Source organism: Drosophila santomea, chromosome 3L (genome assembly GCF_016746245.2).
Source record: "Drosophila santomea strain STO CAGO 1482 chromosome 3L, Prin_Dsan_1.1, whole genome shotgun sequence".
NCBI classification, from domain to species: Eukaryota; Metazoa; Arthropoda; class Insecta; order Diptera; family Drosophilidae; genus Drosophila; species Drosophila santomea.
This window is the reverse complement of record NC_053018.2, coordinates 20,252,921-20,273,543: the sequence shown is the minus strand read 5'-3', so window position 1 is coordinate 20,273,543 and position 20,623 is coordinate 20,252,921. Positions and strand designations below refer to the sequence as shown.

Sequence of the window (20,623 nt, the reverse complement as noted above, 5' to 3'; positions counted from 1 at the left end):
ATTCGATCAAGAGAAGCTACTGGGATACCATTCAGAGATATAATGTTTCCGTATATTATTACGTATCACATATTAATAGGAAAAAAAGAACAGTGATCCACCATAAACTACATGAATGGGCGTTTAAGATTTGTTCAATGATAAAAAAGTCAATATATGGTCATCAAAGCCAATTTGATGATCAGCAGAATGGCGGAATTTCAAATCCTGCTCAACAAACCATTCCTGTACTTGATTGGGGATATGAAATCTGGCCCACTTTTCGCCGATTAAGTTTGGTATCCCAATGCGGATTTGCGACACGAGCGAGCCTTTATTTATATACAAAGAGAACGATTACGCAAAGTCGAATGAGGTTTATTTTTTGGTACGTCCGGTAGCCTTTTTGCCACCCACGGGCTGTTGTTTATCTTTGCTGGCCTTGCTAGAAATTAGGGGGTGCGTTTCTGTAATAAGCAGTTAATGATGGTTAAAGTGTCAGTTGAAGCTTTGATTGTTGGTTATACCATCAGTGGGTGCATCAGGTAAGCTGACATCATAGAGCTGCATGCGTCGTCGCTTGGAAGCCAATATGTCGTCCTCATAGTCATGTGGTTCAGAGCTGAGCATAACTGCACTGGGCTCCAGTCCGTCTTGACCAGCCCAGCCATCCTCGGGATCCTCAACTTCCGGTGCCATGGGCAGAAACTGTAGCGCATTTTCGTCCTCGCCCTCCTCGTCCGAGGAGCAAAAGGCAGCCACCGGCTCCACTTTCTGCACGTCCACCTCAATTTCCTCGTCCTGTTGCGCGTCTGCGTTCAGATCCACAGACTTGTCTTCGTCCGCAATATCGAACTCTGACTCTCGCTCCTCGTACTCTACGTTTTCATCTAATTCCTTAAAATCTGGTGCAAAGGCAGACCAGTTTTCCACTTGATTTTGGGCCCAAATTGATACCAGGCCGGAGCTGATGCTAGCAATGATAGGCCGCACAGGATGCCACACCACGTCCAAGAGAAGCTCACCCTTGGTGCCGTGCAGGATCTTCACCAGGTTACCAATAGACTTTTCCCAAATGTAAAGAGCATGCTGGCGAGCACTGCCAGCGCATATGTACTCCCCATCACCGGAGAAGCAGCACTTTTTCCAGGTGGTTCTAGATGGAATTGGCATTAATTAATTAAAGGGTTCTAAAGGGTTCGATTCACATCTTACTTATTAACCAAGTCCTGCAGCTTTTGTATAGGTTCCGGTTCACCGTCTTTGCCTAAAGTGATAATTTCTTTTGAGTCATAAACACGAATAACTCGGTCTGAGGTGTTAATAAGAAAGGCGCTGAAAGATACATTTGTTACGTAATGAAGTCCTGATTTCTTATAACTACCTACTCTCCCCGCCTCGCAAACTCGATGCTTTTTACAGCCGTTGCACTTGAGGTGCCTACAATAATCCGAAAACTGGCGACCACCTCAAAGGTTTCAACATCTAGCACAAGTATTTTTCCTTTGGCGTTGCCTGTGTAGATGTGTTTGCCTCTGCGATCGAATGAAGCCACGATGTTCAAGTCACCCTGGTGAGGAACAAAGATTTCAATGAAAATCACGCTGAGTATTCGATGTGCAAACCCACATCGGAATCCAAGGGCAGGCAACGGTGAGTTCCGCCGACCTCTACCAGAACGGCGGCATATCGCATGGGGCAGACCAAAAGTCGGTTGTCATTTCGCGGATCGAACTGGACTTTCAGCACAGGCGAAGGGAACCTGTATTTTTGTTCTAGTTCGCCGGTAAGCACATCCCAAATGCACACGTTGTTATCCGTGGAAGCTGAAAGTAACTGGAGTGGATTGGAAGATGTAGAGGCTATGAAATACGGCAAGTAAGGGCCTACCTTGTGACCATTCCTGGTCCAACTGAGACTGCAAACGGGATGCACATGTGCCGAAATAATCTTGGCAATGCCCCGCGTCAGAAAATCCCAGATTACGATGCGACCATCATTGCATCCTACGGCCAAAAGGGTTCCGTATTTGTTAAAGGCACACGTCACGGCCAACGAAATGCAATCCAGGGAGCCATCAAACTCCTCCGGGTAGTTCTGTCCAAATGATTCTTAATAAAGCGGGAATTATTTTCTACATAAACATTAGAATTTAGCGGCAATCTCACCCAGCAGCTCCAAATTCATTTTTGTTTACTATCTTCTTCTTCAAAAATGGCAGCTGCCATTCACACGGAACTGCTATAACATTTTAGTTATAGAGGAAAAGCCTAACATAAAACGGTTATTCGATAGTTAAGGTTATACTCTTGGAAAGAAAGTTGGGAAAATATATATTCGTATACTATATTAAGTTATTCGAAAGCAATCATCTGCATTGGTGTACACAATTTTTTAGTATCAAGAACAAGTTATGGTAATGTTATAAGTGAAATTAAATATATTAATAGGTAAACATATAAAATTGTTCAATTTAGTTGCAGCGTTGAATAATACATTTTAAGCGGCATTGATCATTTGTTTATCCAATTATCTAGTAATTAATGAGCTTTAAGTGCGATGGTGTTATCTCTGTCGCAAGCAATTGTATCGACGATAGTTTACTATTTTTAGATATCGATAACGTCATCGGAGTTTGGGCACCTCTATTTTTTGAGCTCTGTGCACGTTGTATGTGAAAAATTTATGCAGATGTATTCGCCAATTGTAACCAAGCCCGAATTGTGAATTTGCAAGCAGACACCGAGCATCATAATAAGCGCTTTAATTGGAGAAGGCAAACATTTCGAATTAAGCTATTTCGCAGACGTTTCGTCCGTGGCACTCGATTGTGTCAACGTCACCTTTGGAGCAATCGCCCTTTCTCGCTCGCTCTCCCTCTCGTTGCCAATTTTTTGCTGGCTCTCTCTCGCTCACTCCCTTCAAAAGCTTAACGGTTAGAGTGAAAAAATGAAATAACCCAGTTTCGAATTTCGTTCACAATAAAAGTGCGGGCCTTTAATGCCAAATAAACATTTGGTTTCGAATTGTTTTTCAAATTCGATTCGTGGTTTCCAGCTTTCCAGTTTGACAGCGAGAGAACGAGAGAGAGCGAGCGCGAACAAAGTAGTATGCAATTACGGTGCTCGCGCTCTGCTTGTGCTTTCCACTCCACTCCTGTTCTTAGCTTTCCCCCCTTATGTACCCTGTGTGCGTGTGTTAGTGTGTACACGATTATTTAAAAACATTTTTAATCGTTGCAGTGTATTCATCGCCAGCCACGTTAAAAGGAAGAACGTGTATGTGAATACGACCAGCAGAGGATCTAAGCGAAGGATTCAGGAGCCCAAATTCTCAATCCCCATCCCACACACACACACTCTTGCACGTAAGCACGCTCTCTGGGAGAGGAAGGGTAAATAAAGCAAGCAACGAGCAAAATGTCTGGCGAGGAAACGTCTGCCGATCGCAATGTCGAGATCTGGAAAATCAAGAAGCTCATCAAGAGCCTGGAAATGGCCCGTGGGTGAGTGTTATCAATCATATAAATGTCCTTTTCCCCCATCCGATTTGTGTACGCGTGTGGGGTATACACAATACATGGCACGAAAACAACAACAACGGGGGTGGAAGTGGGCGTACTGGAAGTGGGTGTGGGTGGGGAAGTGGGGGAGCAGCAAGTACAACCACCTTTCCTTGTTGTCGCCGTGTGAATCTCCTTTACATTGTTTTCAATCTTAGCACGATCCACCGCCGCTCGCCATCTCTTCTTTGCATACGAGCAACACGTTTTTGTCGAGTTTTTATCAGTTCAAACTAGACTGATTGAGAGAAAGAGAGAGGAGTGAGTGAGTAATCGCCTCGTGGCCGTTGTGCGTATGCGTGCATGTGTGTGTGTGTTTGTGTTTTTGCCCCGAAATGGGCCAAGCTTTGTGGACCCCTCCCTCTCGCTCACTCCCTTGACCCGGTCCTTACCGCTTCACACCGCTTCAGTGTGGGAAACAAGGTCAGCAAATGGAGCGACAGCCGCAGGAGCATATCCACTATTTACATATATATCTTTTTGTCAATATGCGCCACAATTGGAGCCAACAACAAATCTTTCAATTGGAGTTGGCGACTGTTGCCAATTGGGATTCGCTTTGCACAGTTATCTTTCTATTGGTTTTCAGACAAATGAGAAATAAATATAAATACTTGTTATTTAGGTACTGTGTCTTTTAATTTGTTTCCTTAGTCATCGTTGTATTATACACTTTAACGATATATACAAATTGCGATTCGGCACATCTATGTATAATATTACACCGAATGAGAAATGAGTTTGCTTTAGAGAGACAAACGCGTATAAGCCCTGAAAATTTAAAAAAACTTATTTTTTCTATTACTTTTTGCAATTACATTTCACTTAACACATGCAAATTAAAAGTAACGTGTATGGAAACTTTAGAAACTAAAGAGAATTTTCAAAAATGTTGTCCAATAGCTAAATGTCAAGCTTAAAATGCGACAAAATTTCAAGGGGAATTAGATAACTTTAAGTAGGTTACTTATATGCAACTGACTCGTGAATATACGTTTTTGTAGCACTGTTGCTATGAAGCACAGTTTTCCATTTCTGCGACTCACTTTCTCCCTTGTTTGGTGTTCTTGCAGCAATGGAACCAGCATGATTTCTTTGATTATTCCGCCAAAGGATCAAATCTCGCGCGTCAGCAAAATGTTGGCCGATGAGTTTGGAACGGCGTCGAATATCAAGTCGCGTGTAAATCGTCTGTCCGTCCTTGGTGCCATTACGTCGGTACAGCACAGACTCAAATTATACACCAAAGGTAAGCTCAGCTTAGAAATTCCACACGATCATAATCTAATCCGTTCCATCTGCTCAATTTCAGTGCCTCCCAACGGTTTGGTCATCTACTGCGGCACAATAGTCACAGAGGAGGGCAAGGAGAAGAAGGTGAACATAGACTTCGAGCCATTCAAGCCCATCAACACGTCGCTCTACCTCTGCGACAACAAGTTCCACACGGAGGCCCTCACTGCCCTGCTCGCCGACGACAACAAATTCGGATTCATCGTGATGGACGGTAATGGAGCGCTGTTCGGTACCCTTCAGGGCAATACCCGCGAGGTGCTCCACAAGTTTACCGTCGATCTGCCGAAAAAGCACGGTCGTGGTGGTCAGTCCGCCCTTCGTTTCGCCCGTCTGCGTATGGAGAAGCGCCACAACTACGTGCGGAAGGTCGCCGAGGTGGCCACCCAGCTCTTCATCACGAACGACAAGCCCAACATTGCCGGACTCATCCTGGCAGGTAGTGCGGACTTCAAGACTGAACTTAGTCAGTCTGATATGTTCGATCCTGTAAGTGGGAGTTACCCTATTTCCCTTAATGCCCCTAAGTCTTAGGCTTGAACTTTTTTCAGCGTTTGCAATCAAAAGTCATCAAGCTGGTGGACGTGTCTTATGGTGGGGAAAACGGTTTTAACCAGGCCATTGAACTGGCAGCCGAATCATTGCAGAACGTGAAATTCATACAGGAGAAGAAACTCATTGGTCGTTACTTTGATGAAATTTCTCAGGTGAGTTACTCAAGCGAGTTCTGAAGCATTTTTAAGGTAAAAACCACATCCAATGCTTACTATATTTGTTAGGATACTGGCAAATACTGTTTCGGCGTGGAGGACACTTTGCGGGCACTGGAACTTGGCTCTGTGGAGACCCTCATTTGTTGGGAGAATCTGGATATTCAACGATATGTTCTCAAGAATCATGCCAACTCGACGTCAACGACAGTATTACATTTGACGCCCGAGCAGGAAAAGGACAAGTCGCACTTCACTGACAAGGAGGTGAGCGCATAATTTAAAAACGATTTTAGTCCGCATGCTAACTGGGAATTGAATTGAACAGAGCGGGGTAGAAATGGAGCTGATTGAGTCTCAGCCGCTGCTGGAATGGCTGGCAAACAACTACAAAATGTTCGGCGCCACACTGGAGATTATCACGGATAAGTCCCAGGAGGGAAGTCAGTTCGTGCGAGGTTTCGGTGGAATCGGCGGTAAGTTTCAGCGCTCAACCATTTTTATACCACAGAATGGCTGGCTAGTTGTAAATTGATATCGTACTAAACAAATGCTGCAATTATATCCATTCCTCTTCCCTCATGCTGCTTTCACACGGTCGTCAACGCTATAATGTAAATTGGTATTTCAATTCGATATGTAGGCATTTTGCGCTATAAAGTAGATTTCCAGTCCCTACAGGCCGATGAGCCGCTGGAGGACGTCGATCTCGATGACTATTAAGCCTGGTGGGCTGTGAACGGGTGTCGATTATGCGTTACATACATAATAAACCAGTACTTTTTGGGAAACCTCGTAAAGCAAAACGTTCAAATTGATTAGGAACCAATTTACTTGCCACATAGTTTTACCTATGTTCAGCGTAGCCGTTCAATACTTATCACCAATAGGGTCCCTCATCAGTCGGATGGTGCATTTCCTTGTCGATCAGATCAGCGTGTATCTAGATATGTACCTATACGTTTTACCAAATTTTTTAATTAGTCGTGCACCAGGCTGAACCGAGTGCGAGGTAACTTTAAGCTGCAAATTAAATTCGTATTTCGTACTCGTAATTCGTAATTCGTAATTCGTAATTCAACTGTCATATGAAAGGGATATTAGCGCATTCTCCGTTCATCTGGTGCGATTTTGACTGCGGTTTTAGGAGCAAAAGATCTTCGGTGAACATGCCACTTTCGAACGTATCTGCATTTCCCCTATTCAAATTACAACCGAGTGTTATAAGAAAGTATACAAATCTAATCCATAAAATTGTAATAAAAATTAAACCAGAATAAAAACACCACACATATATGAATGTGTGTTTATATTCAGTCGCGAAGTAAAACCAGGGGTCGATATATTAATTAGTGTATGAAAAGCTAAATAGAAACAAAGAAGGTGAGATTCTGATGTTCAGTTGATTACGTATAAGTTAAATTATCTGTGTTGTGACTTTTGTGTTTTCCATTTCATTTATTATTCAATATATGCTTATGTTCCCAATAAGTTTTGTTTTCCATTTTGATTAAATTCAATCATTTGTCCCTCTGCAGGTATCTTACGTTACAAGGTGGACTTCCAGAGTATGCAGCTCGATGAATTGGACAATGACGGCTTTGATCTAGATGATTACTAGAAAATGTTTCTTTAGAAATGAATTTGCAACTACCGTCGACCGCAAGCTGAACTGCAACTACATAAAACCAGGAAAATCAAATAGAATATTTTAATAATACGAAAAAACACACAAACCTTCTTCCATTTTAACGTTGTTGGCGAAAAAAGTAAAATTTAAAATAATGCATATAAATACAAACGATATAATGTTAAATCGAGGAATACATATTAAAATGCTACCGTTTTACGTGAACAAAATGATAATTTGTTAATGTTTACCGAGCGACTACAATTCTTGTTAAACAATTGTTTCCTCATAAATCCGATAGATAGACAATACGCTTTGTTTGCTATAAGAATTGTATTTGTTTGTTTTTATCATTCCATAAGAATTTGAGTACGGGATTTGTACTTAACGCAGATAAAATTCCTACCCTGGTATCTTCTGGTTAGGAAAAAATGCTGGTGGCCACTCGGAGAACTACCAGTACAGCAATGAAAGCAAAGTGAAATGGGCATGTCATTTTGTACTTTCTATTTGCAGGCACACTGGAAATAGTTTACTACGAGATTCCCAATTGATTAGTCGTCGATGCACGTGGCCGACAACAAGTACATTTGCATCTAAGAATCGGATAGATACATCTGGTGAGCTGAAACTAGTTTCTGAGTATCTGTACTCTTTAATATTTGTAAATAGATGAGCTGCACATTCGAGACTCTGTAAGGCAAGTTACGAAATCATTACAACGAGAATTCCAAAAAGTAAGCTTAGCAAAGTTCAACAGTGTTGGGCTTCCAATTAGCTGACTTGACCGAGTTATTTTATTTTGCTTTCGTAGTGAAATAAGGTTCACTCTAATGAGCACAAGTGTGGAGCTGTACTGGTATGTGTACTTTACTCCGATCATTTGTACTTCCATTTGAGTGCGAGCAAAGACGAGGGTTTACAACTTAATGAGAATTTGATCAAGAGAACGTTAAAACACAATCAGCTGCAGTCGGACCGGGCACTTCTAATTGAATCGCCGACGAATGAGGTTCGGATCTCGAAAGCCCAGAATAATCGGTTTTTTACTGGCTAATTGAGATACGGAAACTTTTACCAAGAGATATGGCTGAATCAGTGGATCGAACAGAGACTGTGGAGCAGATTCGCGATGGCCTCATGGAGGACTGGAATATCCTGGAGAACGTATTCCACCTTCTCCAGGATGAGGACACCTTCTGCGTGGATCCCCAGAAATGGGGTAAGCAGAAGATAGTCCCCTTTTTGCAGCCAGACAGACTAAAGGTGAGTGAACAAGTCATAGACGATGCGGCGTCTGCCGATGTGGAGATAGCAAGCAAACTGATTATGAGAAGAGTTCAATTCGAAACTTGACCACTTGGCGGCAGTTATAGCAATTGTGTTATGGTTGATTCAATGGACAGCAGTACTTCCCGATTGAGCATACTTATGCCTATGTATCTGATAGTTTTAATTGCCTGATTAATTGAAGTTAAATTGTTTGTTTTCTTATAGATTGTGATTGGTTTCGTTTGGTTATGGGTTATATTACTCTGACTAATACCTTTAAGAAAAGACCTTTGCTAGGTGTGATATTCAACAGAAAACGTTTTTAAAATATATTATGTCATCGGAGTCCCTTTTTCATAACAATCTTGAGCGCAGAGTGAATACATGATTTTGCACCATCATTTCCAGGAACTGATTAATCTGAAGGTTCGGGAGACGGAAAACTGCTCGCTCGCTGAGATCGAGGACCTGTGCCGGCAGGTGATCCATTACTCCGTGAAAACCTCGCACGGGCGCTTCCACAATCAGCTCTTCGGGCAGCTGGACCCGTTTGGATTGGCAGGAGCCCTGATCACCGAGGCCATGAACGGCAGCACGTAAGTCCGCAGCATTATTCCGCATTCCGCACATGTGTCTATATGAGCGATCGCTGATTGCATCTTGTATTCCAATCTACAAGTGGCGGCGGGGTTCAACGTACAGATAATTGTGCTAATGTAATGGAGATAGCAAAGAGCTATATTTCATAACCCCCTCCCGATTTAATTGAATAAGGTTAAAAACAGTTCATAAATTATCATAGCAAGTTATCAATTATTTAGATTAGATCACCTTAACTTTGTGTAATATCATCATATTACTACCAGAATATATACATACATCTGGACAAGATATTTTATTTATAAACTTCTACTTTAGATACACCTACGAAGTGGCACCCGTGTTTAGCCTGATTGAAACTGAAGTCATCTCGACCATCTGCAAGTTGGCAGGATACAAGGAAGGCGATGGCATCTTTGCGCCCGGAGGCTCCACCTCCAACATGTACGGAATGGTTCTGGCCCGCTACAAGATCGCTCCTGAGGTAAAGACATCTGGAATGTTTGGGATGCGACCATTGGTGCTCTTTACCTCCGACGAATCGCACTATAGCTTCGTGAAGGCGGCCAACTGGCTGGGATTGGGCAGTGATAACTGTGTGTCTGTGAGGACCAATGAGCGGGGTCAGATGCTACTGGACGACCTGGAGGCGAAGATCGCAGAGTCAAAGGCCCGAGGTGGACAACCCTTTTTTGTCAACTGTACTGCGGGCACCACTGTACTGGGTGCTTTTGATGACATCAATGGTGCAGCGGATGTGGCGGAACGACATGGTCTGTGGCTTCACGTGGACGCCTGTTTGGGAGGGGCTTCACTGCTCTCCACCAAGAACCGATCGCTAATTGCCGGCCTCGAGCGGGCGAACTCTTTTTCGTGGAATCCGCACAAAACCGTCGGTGCTCCGTTGCAGTGTTCGCTGTTCTTAACCAGGGAATCTGGCCGTTTGCTGGAAAGGTGCAACAGCACCGAGGTGCACTACTTGTTCCAGCAGGACAAGTTTTATGATGTATCCTACGATACGGGAAACAAGAGTGTCCAGTGCGGCCGGAAGATCGACGCCTTCAAGTTCTGGCTAATGCTTAAAGCTCGCGGATATGGAAAGTATGGACTCATGGTGGACCACGCCATCCAAACCGCCAGATTGCTCGAAGGCAAGCTGCGTCAGCGGGGAGATCGTTTTAGATTGGTGCTCCAGGAGCACGAGTACTCCAATGTATGCTTTTGGTTCATTCCGAAATCAATGAGGGTGTCCAGCCAGGAAGAAACCCCTGAATGGTGGAATCGACTTTACACTGTAAGTTAATGAGAATTGTTTTGATAGACCATTTAAACTCACCTTTTTACATCCTTTTTGATAGGTGGCACCGAAAGTTAAGGAGCAAATGGCCCACAGTGGCACTTTGATGATCGGCTACTCTCCTCTTAAAGCAAAAAATCTGGGTAACTTCTTCCGCATGGTCTTCACTTGTTTCCCCATCCTGAAAAGCGAAGAGTTGGACTTCATTTTAGATGAAATAGAGAGATTGGGAGACAAAATTGTCCTTTGATAGTAGATTTTAATTTGTCAATATGAAGTAAGCTAATTAATGAAATTATCGTATTACAATTATGTATTTCATTGAAGGTTTTACTTTGTGTTAAATAAAAACGCCTTTATTATGTTAACCCATTTAAAACTGCAATACTTTAAATTACTTTCATCAAATTTATGATAAATTTTAAAAATTTGTTTTCTACCGCCAAAAACTAATAATAAAAACCTGGTCACACCAATTACCCGCCATAACTATCGATAAAGGTCATGGGTATTCTTAAAGTACCCCAGCACGGTCATACATAGACGTGAGATCAAAACAATCCGTTTTTGTTGCGAAATTATTTGTAAAACCGCACAAATCAAAAGACTTTAAGATGGGTCGCGCCGAGGTGGGTACGCCCAAGTACCTGGCCAACAAGATGAAGTCGAAGGGCCTGCAGAAGCTGCGCTGGTACTGCCAGATGTGCGAGAAGCAGTGCCGAGATGAAAACGGCTTCAAGTGCCACACGATGAGCGAGTCCCACCAGCGCCAGTTGCTCCTCTTTGCGGATAATCCTGGCAAGTTCCTGCACAGCTTCAGCAAGGAGTTTTCCGACGGCTACATGGAGCTGCTGCGCCGGCGGTTTGGCACGAAGCGAACCAGTGCCAACAAGATCTACCAGGAGTACATTGCTCACAAGGAGCACATCCACATGAACGCCACGCGGTGGCTCACCCTGTCCGACTATGTGAAGTGGCTTGGCCGGACTGGCCAAGTGGTAGCGGATGAGACGGAGAAGGGCTGGTTCGTCACTTACATCGATCGCAGTCCAGAGGCCATGGAACGCCAGGCGAAGGCTGATCGCAAGGAGAAGATGGAGAAGGACGATGAGGAGCGCATGGCCGACTTCATTGAGCAGCAGATTAAAAAAGCCAAGGCGAAAGACGGCGAGGACGACGAAGGCCAAGATAAGTTCACCGAGCTTAAGCGCGAAGAGAACGAGCCACTTAAGCTTGATATTCGCCTTGAGAAAAAGTTCCAGCCTGACACTGTGCTAGGGAAATCCGCTCTAAGCAAGCGACCAGCCTCTGAAGTTGAAGAAAAAGTGTTCAAAAAACCAAAATCCGTGGCTGGAGACAGCCAAACCCGGTCGGTGCTGGACGAGATTATCAAGCAGGAGGAAAGCAAAAAGGAGCGTGCAAATCGCAAGGACTACTGGCTGCACAAGAATATTGTGGTTAAATTTATTTCGAAATCCATGGGCGACAAGTTCTTCAAACAAAAAGCGGTTGTCCAAGACGTAATAGACAAATATCAAGCCAAAATCAAGTTCTTGGACACTGGGGAAAAGCTAAAAGTGGATCAAGTAAGATGGGAAACCAACCAAGTATAGCTTATAATGAATATTTACCCAAGGTTTTATTTTCCAGGCCCATTTGGAGACGGTAATTCCCGCTTTGGACAAACCTGTTATGGTGGTTAATGGCGCTTATCGCGGATCCGAGGCTCTGCTAAGGAAACTGGAAGAGCGTAAATATTCAGTCAGCGTGGAGATATTGCACGGTCCCCTTAAAGGCAGAATTGTAGACAACGTGCAATACGAAGATATATCAAAACTGTATGGCGCTTAGTTATAATTTTCTAAGTTAAGATCTATAGATGTACCTTTTTAAGCTACTTTGATACATAAGTTGAAACTTGTTTTAACCATTTCGGTGAAAGGCTGACAGCGAACTAAACAAAAATCTGCACATCAGAAGTTCGTTACTTAAACTTGGCCTACTCAATATTTGGGTTAATAAAACATGACTTTTTAATGAATAACTAGAACACTCTCATTTACTCAGTGTAGGAATATTTCAGTGGGTATGTGTATGTAAACAATATTTTTGGGTTCAGTATGGGAACAATAAAACCACCGAACAATAGCCAATTGACTTGCGATAATTCGCATACTTGCAAAGCTTAAACTAGTTCCAGCATCGGTGTAGTAAAGTGCATACTTGGGATATGCGGATTCTGTGTGTTATTGTTATCCTCCTGCGACTCGGAGCATTGCGAGATATAGCTGCAGATGAAGAGGGCAGGTCGACGGGAAGTTGGTGGGATGCAGTGCCCCGACTTTTGACTGACATCGCTACCATTAAGGCGAACATACTCACAGCTGCTCCACTTGAATTGGCCTCCAACGTAATGGATGCTGTGTGTAAGGATAACATCATGTGCTTATTTTAAAAAAAAAAGATCTGTATTTTATTGTGAACTGACTGCCAGGTTCCTCCACCCTTTTTATGGACAGAATCCCTCCGCAAATCACTCCGGACATTAGGAAGATGCATTTTCAGTACATGACGCCCTGCCAGAACTACAGTGTTCCTCTGCTGGAGGCCTCGAAGTTGTGGAAGCATTCTAGGTTCAGCAAAGGACGTAAGGTGGTAATTCTGGCCACCGGATGGACCAACACCGTAAACGAATCCTCGGCTATTTCAATGATCTCCAAGGCATTCATGTGTCGTGGCGATGTGAATTTTGTGGTTCGTCCACTGGATCAATTTTGAAAGTATATATCTAAAGCTTTCTTCTAAGATTGTAGATGCAGCTGACTATGTGGACACCTTCTACTCTTGGTCGGCGCTAAACACGGATTTAATTGGCGAGCATATTGGAGTTGGTCTGACCCACCTTATAGAGCTGACCCCACTTCGAAATATCCACTTGATTGGTGGGTTCATAAAAGAATACCTAGTCTCTATAAATTCTGGTTCCAATTTCCTTGTAGGACATTCACTTGGAGCTCACATTATGGGCACAGCTGGTCGGACTTTTAAAAAACTTACGGGAAAACTTATTCCCAGGATAACTGGCTTGGATCCGGCCAAGCCGTGTTTCAGGCAGGAAAATGTCCTGCCCGGACTGACGCGTGGAGATGCCAAGCTGGTGGACATAATCCACACTAACATTGGTATTTTGGCCAAGCGTGGCCCCCTTGGGGATGTGGACTTTTATCCCGGCGGAGCACATCCCATCCAGCCGGGGTGCCTAACCATCGGGTGCTCCCATACCAGAGCGGTTGAGTATTTCGCCGAGAGCGCATATCCACACCAGGAGAAGAACTTCATGGGCAACAAGTGCGCTTCTTGGGATAAGCTCAGAAAACGGGATTGTTCTGCTGGCATAGTTTCTCCGATGGGCTATAAAATGAATCCGCAAGCCAGGGGCATGTACTACGTAGATGTTAATGGCTGGCCCCCCTACGGCCGAAACTCAAGGGATACTATTGACCCTAGATTAAAAACGTGCTATCTGTGCCAAAAGTAAAATTCGCAACATAGAATATCTCTAATTTATCTTATTAACGATGCTTATATATAAACCTTAGTTAATTTATGTTGTACAACGATTAGTAATCGATTTGCGTAAGATCTAGATCATCATTAAAGGCCTCTGATATGTCCTTTTGGCTCTGCATGATGCGCTCTTGGGTTTCCGCAATTCGCCACAACTCATCGTCATCCTCGCCCATCAGCATGGACCGATCCCCATGGCCCTTGATATCCGGACGGATTCTCGCCTTAGGGAGAGCAGGACCATTGGTGCGCTTCTGTCGGTTGCCCATTGTTATCTGGCTCTCCTCGAAGTAGTTGTTGGGGTGATTGATGGTCGGCTCGACGGATGAATTGTGGGTAAGTTGGAAGTACTTTCCACATGCAATTTGATAGTGCCCGCGGGACACAAAGAACATCACCTCATCGACGGCGCTGGCTGACAGACCGTAAGAAGACAGCTTGGATTTCAACGATCCCTGGTCCATGAACTTATACGGACAACCGTGGCAATCGCCCGGCCCCGTCGCATCCTTTATGATCTTGGCGCACGAGTACGGTGTGTAGTTGACCATTGAACCCTTCTTTCCGTAGTTATGGTAAATATTGTACTCGTAGCCGCGTGCGAACTTATCCGCATCCATTTTTTTGGTAAACTCTTCGCGCCAGAAGCGCAGCGAATCCTCCAACGTCACACCAATTCCTTTCATAAACAGGCCGTATTGCATTCGGCCATTATGTTTTATGTGATGCTGGGCGCGAATGTGCTCGTGGCACATACGCATGCACAAAGGCATAGAGGTCTTGGAGAGCTGATCGAGGGACTCGATGGGAATCGCTGCATCCCGACATACGGTGTAATCCCTGCCGGTATAAGAGTTATGTAGAGCTTTAAGCGTGCGGGAGATGCGCTCGTCGGCTTCTACATCCTCCACCATAGTCTTAGCAGCCTGCAGGCCCTGCTCGATCTCGTCCTGCTGCTTGGTGCCCACTAGGGACACCAGGTCGTGGGTGTTTACATAGGCGAAGCCAGCCTTTAAGTAGCAGCGACGTCCTCGCACCAGATCCAGCACCTGGGTGAAGGGCACCTTGTAGAAGTCCAACAGCTCGATCTTGGCTACACTCTGGCCCGCCGTGCTCTCGTACAGGCCGTCCTTGACTTCGTCCTTCTGGGCCTCGGTGAGCGGATGAATCTCGAAGCCGTTGGCCTCAAGAAACTGCTTTACCTCGGCGCTGCTAAGTGCGGCGAATTTGTACCGGAAAAGCTCCATTTCGCGGGCCACAAACCAGCGTGCCAGGTCCTCCGAGCGGCAGTAGGCCAGCCGCAGGATGAAGTGCGAAAGATAGTCCCGCCTGCGGGTCTGGATGTCTGCCTCGTGCTTGGTGCTTCCGCCGGGGGAGCATAGCCTTAGATAGCTGCGCAGTCCTTCGCGGGTCAGATCCGCACTCACGTTTTCCTTCCATTCATCTGAGAGCAGGCGAGGATGCCGGGTGCTTGCGCGATCCAAGATGCGGAGAAGGCGCAAGCGCTCCAGAGCCAACTCCTCGAATTCGTCGATGTGCACGTCCTCCGTCGGCGGATAGTGGTACAGCATGACGTTGTGCGGGTACTTGGTTTCCAAGCTGTCCACCTCCACCTTGACCTCATGTCTCGCGCGTTTTTTCAAACCAAATTCCATCGTGCGTCGCGTTGAAGTAATTCACAATTTATGGAAGGAAGGTTTGTTGTTTTGGCGCGTAAAATACCGATTGCATTATCAGCTGTTTCAGTTGCTATCGATAGTTTTTAACTCATTATCGATGAATGGGGACTATTCCTTACATTTAAAAAACGAAATTTTGATTTTATTATTATACTTTTTTAATTGTTTAAACAACTCAAATTGGTAATAAGGTATTGTGTGTCACTTGCTGACCAGCCTTTGGGTTAAAATGGATTAAAATCCGCATGTTGCCATTGTCGAGATATTTAAAAAACATCAACCTTTTAAGTTCCTACAATAATTTACCTCTTTATTTATTAATATAACATGTATACACTATGCCTAATATTATTTACTGTAGGGAAACTGTCTTTTTCATCAAAGTGTAATGCAGTTTTTTATATACTATATCAGGTACTTGCACAACTGACTAGAACGCTCGGGATAACATTAAAAAATTGTTTTCTAAACATTTATCTCTCTGGAACTGATCCCTATGGCGTCCAGGGACCTCCTCAAACGTTTCCAAAACAGCTTCCGATCCTCCTTGGCCGTCGGCCACTTTATATACGTTTTCACATCCATTAGGTATTGCAAAGTCTTGGGTCGCTTTCTTCGTGGAATATCCTCTAGGAAAACCAGGATCAAGTGCTCCTTGCTGACCTCAAAGATGCTGCAATATATGTACACATGTATGGTGAAGTTATATTAAAGGTACATTTTCCATACCGATGCTGCGCTAAATACATTTCAAATTGACACCAATGACTTAACAAGAACTTGGAGGATATGATCAGCATTAGGGAATAAGAGCGGTCCATGCAGGAGATGATGTTGTCCAGGATGGTTACTCCAATCTGAGTGTGAGCACAATGAATTAGAAAGGTTTTTACATCGTTAGTAAGTTAAAGTAGTCTGTACCTGAAAATCTCGTTCATGCAGACAAATGGACACATCCCCTGTTTCCTCCACGTTCGGCAGCAGTTCATTGAGCACCCAGGAACGATCATTTTGGCAATAGCTGATGAAGATATCGTAGACGGCACTGGGATCTCTCTGGGATATGTGGGTGAAGTTATCCACCGACTCCTTTGAGGCGCTGGACAACAGGGCAGCGGACTTGAGGGAAGAGTAATAGTAGTGGATGTGCCAGCGCTTCAGATAAATTATAAATCCCAGGACGCAAGCGCCAACTATACTGCCCACGACCGCGATCACTGTGTTCGTAACGCGGTGCAAGTCCTCGGTGAGGTCACTCATCGACCTGATCTGGCAGTTGAGCTCATCCACCTGGAGCTGATCGGTGTTGTTGAAGCAGTAGTACTGGCTGGCCTCGTAGTCTAGCAACTGAAACTTCAGGGTAAGATCTCCGGCAGGGTTCTCTAAGTGATAGGGCTGGGCCACGGAGCACTTGGCCATCATGTAATCCTCGGAGGAGAAGCGCAGCCTGAATATATGATTCGCTCGATTGAAATCCCTTATGTTGGAGTAACTCCTCTGCAGCCAGGGAATATAGCGACTCTGCCACAGTTTGCGATCTATAATCAGCGATTCCGCCAGAGATATTACTTCCTCACCTACAGCATTCTGACTATAGTTTAGTAGCTTATAGGAGCAATCTGCGTCTTTATTGTTGCTAGCCGCCACCTCCACCACCGCTCTCAAATGGCAGTCACAAATGAAGTCGTTGTCCCCCAGGCTAAGGTAATCCAATCGCTCGAAGTCCTTCAGCATCTCGTTGGACAGCATGTTGATGGTGTTGCTCCTCAGGTTCAAAACCCTCAGGGCGGAGTTGTTGTGGAAGGCACTGCGGTACCAGTTGCCCACATGGTTCGAGCTCAAGTCGAGGATCTCCAAGGACTCCAGAGGCTGAAACATGGCCGGAGTGAGAGCGTTAATGTTGTTGCCCGCGAGACCCAGCACCTGTAGCTTCTTCAGAGACTTGGACCACTCCAAATCCTTAATATTTGATCGCTCGAAGTACAAATATTTTAGTGTGCCAGCAATGCCATTGAAGGCATCGTCGATGATGTTGTAGGATAGGTAGGGATTTCCGGACAAGTCGAGACCCTCCAGCACCGTATTCTTGAAGATGGTACTGCTCACCATGGGAATGGCGGTGTAGCACAGACTGAGGAACTTCAGCTTATCCCCCAGATGAGCAAAAGCCACCGCACTATTCCTGGTCATCTTCGAGTGGGAGAGGTCCAGGTAAATCAGTTCCGGCAAATACTTGAACACATTCTGCTGGATCTTTAGGCCGTATATCAGACTTAAGGCCATTTCCAGAGTGGGCAACTGCAGTTGGTAGCTGTAGGTCAGGAAGTTGGTGAATGACAGGTCTAGATACTGCACTCTCTGGACGTAGTAGAATGTGTCGTGACTTATCGTCATGATCTTGTTGTCCGACATGAAGATCCGGCGCAGATTGCTGACGTTCTGGAACGCCTCCTTGCTCACGTACTCGATGCTGCAGTTGCTGATGTCCAGCTCCACCAGTCGGGGCATCTTAGGGAAAGTGGCCCAGGCTATAGATTGAGCTGGGGAATAGATATAGAATGTACGTGTTAGAAATTAAAGACCCATTTTGTTTTACCATGGTTTCTAAACAAAAATCCCCTACTACTAACGATATCTAGGTTTTTAAAATAAAAGAAATGTGAAAACATGTTGCAGGAACATATGAGCTTAATATGATAAGATACCAAGGTGCGATTAGTTGTGACTTGAGAATTTTGGAGGAAAATGTCTTTGCTGTGTAATTGTGTTTGAGATGAGATCTTACATGAACTTCCGTGCTGATCGAACCGATCTTTCAAGACCTTAATATAGTTCGTATAGTTTGTACTGGTTGTGACTGAGTGTGCCTTGTTTGTGTTGTTTTGAAAGTAAAGAAAGCACTCCCGATCATACAGATCGGTGGTATTGTGTAGAAGTAGTAGATCGCAATGGTGTGGTACATTGTTACTAGCCTCCAAGCGGGACTCGTTTACAAACCGAGCAAAGGCTGAAATGGCGAATGAAAACCGGACATCAGAAATCGGGTGCATTGCGATTCGGGACCTCAGAACTGACTGAATGGTATAACCATCTCGAGCAACCTTACCTTCGGCATCTGGAATCAGTTCAGCGAAATTGTTCCCTCGCAGCGACAAAAGCTCTAGGGAATCCCTCATGGAGTAGAGGGTCCTGAACGGAGCTGCAGTCAACGTATTAAAGGCGGCCGAAAAGACTTCTGTCCTCCAAATGACAAACTTCCTCGCTAGTTTCGCCTCACGCAACAAGTCAGTGTCCTCATTTATGTTGCCGTGGGATAGATCCAAATACATTTTGTTCGCTTTAAATAAGTAATTATATTTACGATCATTTTCATCGGAGTCCTGTTGGCTTACAGGCTAAATTCTACAAGTGGCGGGTGTAAACATTCAAAGGGATATAATCTATTATCGCGCAGATCAGATAGTAGCGAATAGCTTCGCCAAATCCACCCAAACCACCAGTTATGCCAAGCTCTTAAAGATAAGGCCGTAGCCTAACACCAAAAAGCTTCTATCATCAGTCGATCCGCGTTGCCGGAAGCGTGAAAATATATATCACGTTAAGTGCTGTTCACAATGCTCAATCAAACTCAAACTCAGACCTAGGCAGCGATTTTTTATTGGGTACCTACACATATGGGTACAATAAAATAGTTACCGTATTTTTTGGTGCCCTCCTTGAGGGTTCCGTTGGGAAAGAGCCACCATATCACCTCGTCCTTGATCATGTCCAAGAGGCAACTGTTGCCGTCATCCGACTCGTATTTCAACATGAGGGACTTGAGGTCAGTTCTCTCCTGGCTGAACTCTTCGGCCTCTTCACTTGATGTTGTGGCTGAGTCTGGTTCTATTATCAGCCCGTCCTGGATTGAATACTCGGAGGATATATCCTTTAGGTTTCCGAGGAGCAGGCATAATAATACGATCACATCCAGAATACTTTTTGGAGACATGTTCACCAAATTGCGCACTTATATGGCTTGTAAAGGGGGATTATAAATAAGATTTGACAGCTGTTTGATTTCACAATCGCACGGATAATCGCGTTCTACACAATTTTTAGCCACTCATTCAGTTTCACTGGTTATTCCGAAATCGAAGCCACATTTTGTGATAGTTAACCGCGAGTTAACTTTTCCCGCGAATTACTATATTTGTGGTTGAGCGAAACACTCGCCTCGGATTCCAGCAATGGACTGGCTGGAGGACTAGCCTGCTCTATTGGTCAGCCAAAATGATTGGTAGCAGCGGTACGTTGTGCAGCTAATTCTGCCATGATATGGCTTATCAATTTTGGCAGTATCTGTATCTTCCCATGGATGGCCCGGGACTATCAGCGTATCGCTTTTTCGGTGGCAGTGAGCGTCCCGCCTCACGCCCACGCCGAGTTCCTTATCGGATAATTATATGGTCGTCGGAACACGGCTATTACCAATTCACTGGGATCGGTGCTCTGGATCAACAGATATAGTGACGGCTCGGTTTTGGCCAGCACATAAATTTAGTAAAACAAACTTTGTTGTAGTGCTTTGTTCAAGTGCTTGGCATTTGCAGCCAGAAAAGCCTTGATTTACGATGTCCATTCGGGACCGATAAGACAAATCACTTGGCAAATCTTAGATTCCCAGCCCATCGGCGATAGGAAAAGCCAGCCACTAAAACACAAGCGCTACAAATGCCCAATCAATTATATCAATTCCCTTCATATCATATACGTAGGTTATTGGCCGTAAAAGTATTTATTTGGAGATAGGGCTTCTGCGGTAGCCTTCTATGAGTATAACAAATGATCATCGCACTTTCATTGAGGAAACATCATCTTACTTATCTTCCGTTGATAACGCAATCCGTATAATAGCACGTCCATATCGCTTTAAGGTCCGCTAAATATTTAATACGAGTTATACGGAGTTTCCATGATTATTATTCTAATTCAATATCACACCGAAAGCGAAATAAAGCAAAAATAAAGAAAGAGGAAAATATAGTTTAATAG

The 20,623-nt window shown here is 44.4% G+C and overlaps 7 protein-coding genes and 1 long non-coding RNA gene across 11 annotated transcripts; 5 read left to right on the top strand and 3 right to left on the bottom strand.

The window, feature by feature from the left end:
- Window positions 1-290: 290 nt before the first annotated feature.
- LOC120447675 (retinoblastoma-binding protein 5 homolog) lies at window positions 291-2,236 on the bottom strand. Its single transcript, XM_039629200.1, has 7 exons — window positions 2,148-2,236; window positions 1,870-2,090; window positions 1,609-1,815; window positions 1,368-1,549; window positions 1,195-1,314; window positions 507-1,135; window positions 291-446 (listed from the first exon to the last, which is right to left on the bottom strand). Exons 1-7 carry the CDS (start codon window positions 2,164-2,166, stop codon window positions 358-360), a joined length of 1,467 nt encoding a protein of 488 aa, XP_039485134.1. The 5' UTR covers window positions 2,167-2,236; the 3' UTR covers window positions 291-357.
- A 303-nt stretch (window positions 2,237-2,539) lies between these two features.
- On the top strand, window positions 2,540-7,405 carry LOC120447677 (eukaryotic peptide chain release factor subunit 1). 3 transcript variants are annotated; one of them, XM_039629202.1, is made up of 8 exons: window positions 2,540-2,649; window positions 3,222-3,484; window positions 4,615-4,790; window positions 4,854-5,323; window positions 5,386-5,541; window positions 5,614-5,811; window positions 5,873-6,020; window positions 7,083-7,405. In XM_039629202.1, the coding sequence occupies exons 2-8, from the start codon at window positions 3,399-3,401 to the stop codon at window positions 7,163-7,165; spliced, it is 1,317 nt and encodes a 438-aa protein (XP_039485136.1). In that variant the 5' UTR covers window positions 2,540-2,649; window positions 3,222-3,398; the 3' UTR covers window positions 7,166-7,405. The 3 variants fall into 3 exon arrangements, with proteins under 3 accessions (XP_039485136.1, XP_039485137.1, XP_039485138.1); XM_039629203.1 differs by lacking the exon at window positions 2,540-2,649 and adding an exon at window positions 2,667-2,685; XM_039629204.1 differs by lacking the exon at window positions 2,540-2,649 and adding an exon at window positions 3,069-3,087.
- On the top strand, window positions 6,031-6,840 carry LOC120447678. Its single transcript, XR_005616060.1, has 2 exons — window positions 6,031-6,158; window positions 6,226-6,840. It is a non-coding gene; the product is annotated as an uncharacterized LOC120447678 (long non-coding RNA).
- A 381-nt stretch (window positions 7,406-7,786) lies between the features above and the next one.
- On the top strand, window positions 7,787-10,722 carry LOC120447674 (cysteine sulfinic acid decarboxylase). The gene is made up of 5 exons (XM_039629199.2): window positions 7,787-7,911; window positions 7,989-8,440; window positions 8,855-9,042; window positions 9,365-10,340; window positions 10,405-10,722. The coding sequence occupies exons 2-5, from the start codon at window positions 8,261-8,263 to the stop codon at window positions 10,591-10,593; spliced, it is 1,533 nt and encodes a 510-aa protein (XP_039485133.1). The 5' UTR covers window positions 7,787-7,911; window positions 7,989-8,260; the 3' UTR covers window positions 10,594-10,722.
- A 151-nt stretch (window positions 10,723-10,873) lies between these two features.
- LOC120449663 (DNA/RNA-binding protein KIN17) lies at window positions 10,874-12,387 on the top strand. The gene is made up of 2 exons (XM_039632263.2): window positions 10,874-11,929; window positions 11,994-12,387. The coding sequence occupies exons 1-2, from the start codon at window positions 10,958-10,960 to the stop codon at window positions 12,192-12,194; spliced, it is 1,173 nt and encodes a 390-aa protein (XP_039488197.1). The 5' UTR covers window positions 10,874-10,957; the 3' UTR covers window positions 12,195-12,387.
- Window positions 12,388-12,573: 186 nt separating this feature from the next.
- LOC120449598 (vitellogenin-1) lies at window positions 12,574-13,881 on the top strand. 2 transcript variants are annotated; one of them, XM_039632166.1, is made up of 4 exons: window positions 12,574-12,769; window positions 12,838-13,097; window positions 13,150-13,285; window positions 13,343-13,881. In XM_039632166.1, the coding sequence occupies exons 1-4, from the start codon at window positions 12,574-12,576 to the stop codon at window positions 13,879-13,881; spliced, it is 1,131 nt and encodes a 376-aa protein (XP_039488100.1). The 2 variants fall into 2 exon arrangements, with proteins under 2 accessions (XP_039488100.1, XP_039488099.1); XM_039632165.1 differs by having other exon boundaries at window positions 13,150-13,881.
- Window positions 13,882-13,894: 13 nt separating this feature from the next.
- Window positions 13,895-15,628, bottom strand: LOC120449597 (DNA primase large subunit). Its single transcript, XM_039632164.2, has one exon. The coding sequence runs from the start codon at window positions 15,563-15,565 to the stop codon at window positions 13,964-13,966; it is 1,602 nt and encodes a 533-aa protein (XP_039488098.1). The 5' UTR covers window positions 15,566-15,628; the 3' UTR covers window positions 13,895-13,963.
- Window positions 15,629-15,894: 266 nt separating this feature from the next.
- Window positions 15,895-19,779, bottom strand: LOC120449989 (toll-like receptor 6). Its single transcript, XM_039632698.2, has 6 exons — window positions 19,286-19,779; window positions 18,696-18,926; window positions 18,375-18,596; window positions 16,511-18,129; window positions 16,319-16,446; window positions 15,895-16,262 (listed from the first exon to the last, which is right to left on the bottom strand). Exons 1-6 carry the CDS (start codon window positions 19,578-19,580, stop codon window positions 16,055-16,057), a joined length of 2,703 nt encoding a protein of 900 aa, XP_039488632.1. The 5' UTR covers window positions 19,581-19,779; the 3' UTR covers window positions 15,895-16,054.
- Window positions 19,780-20,623: the final 844 nt, after the last annotated feature.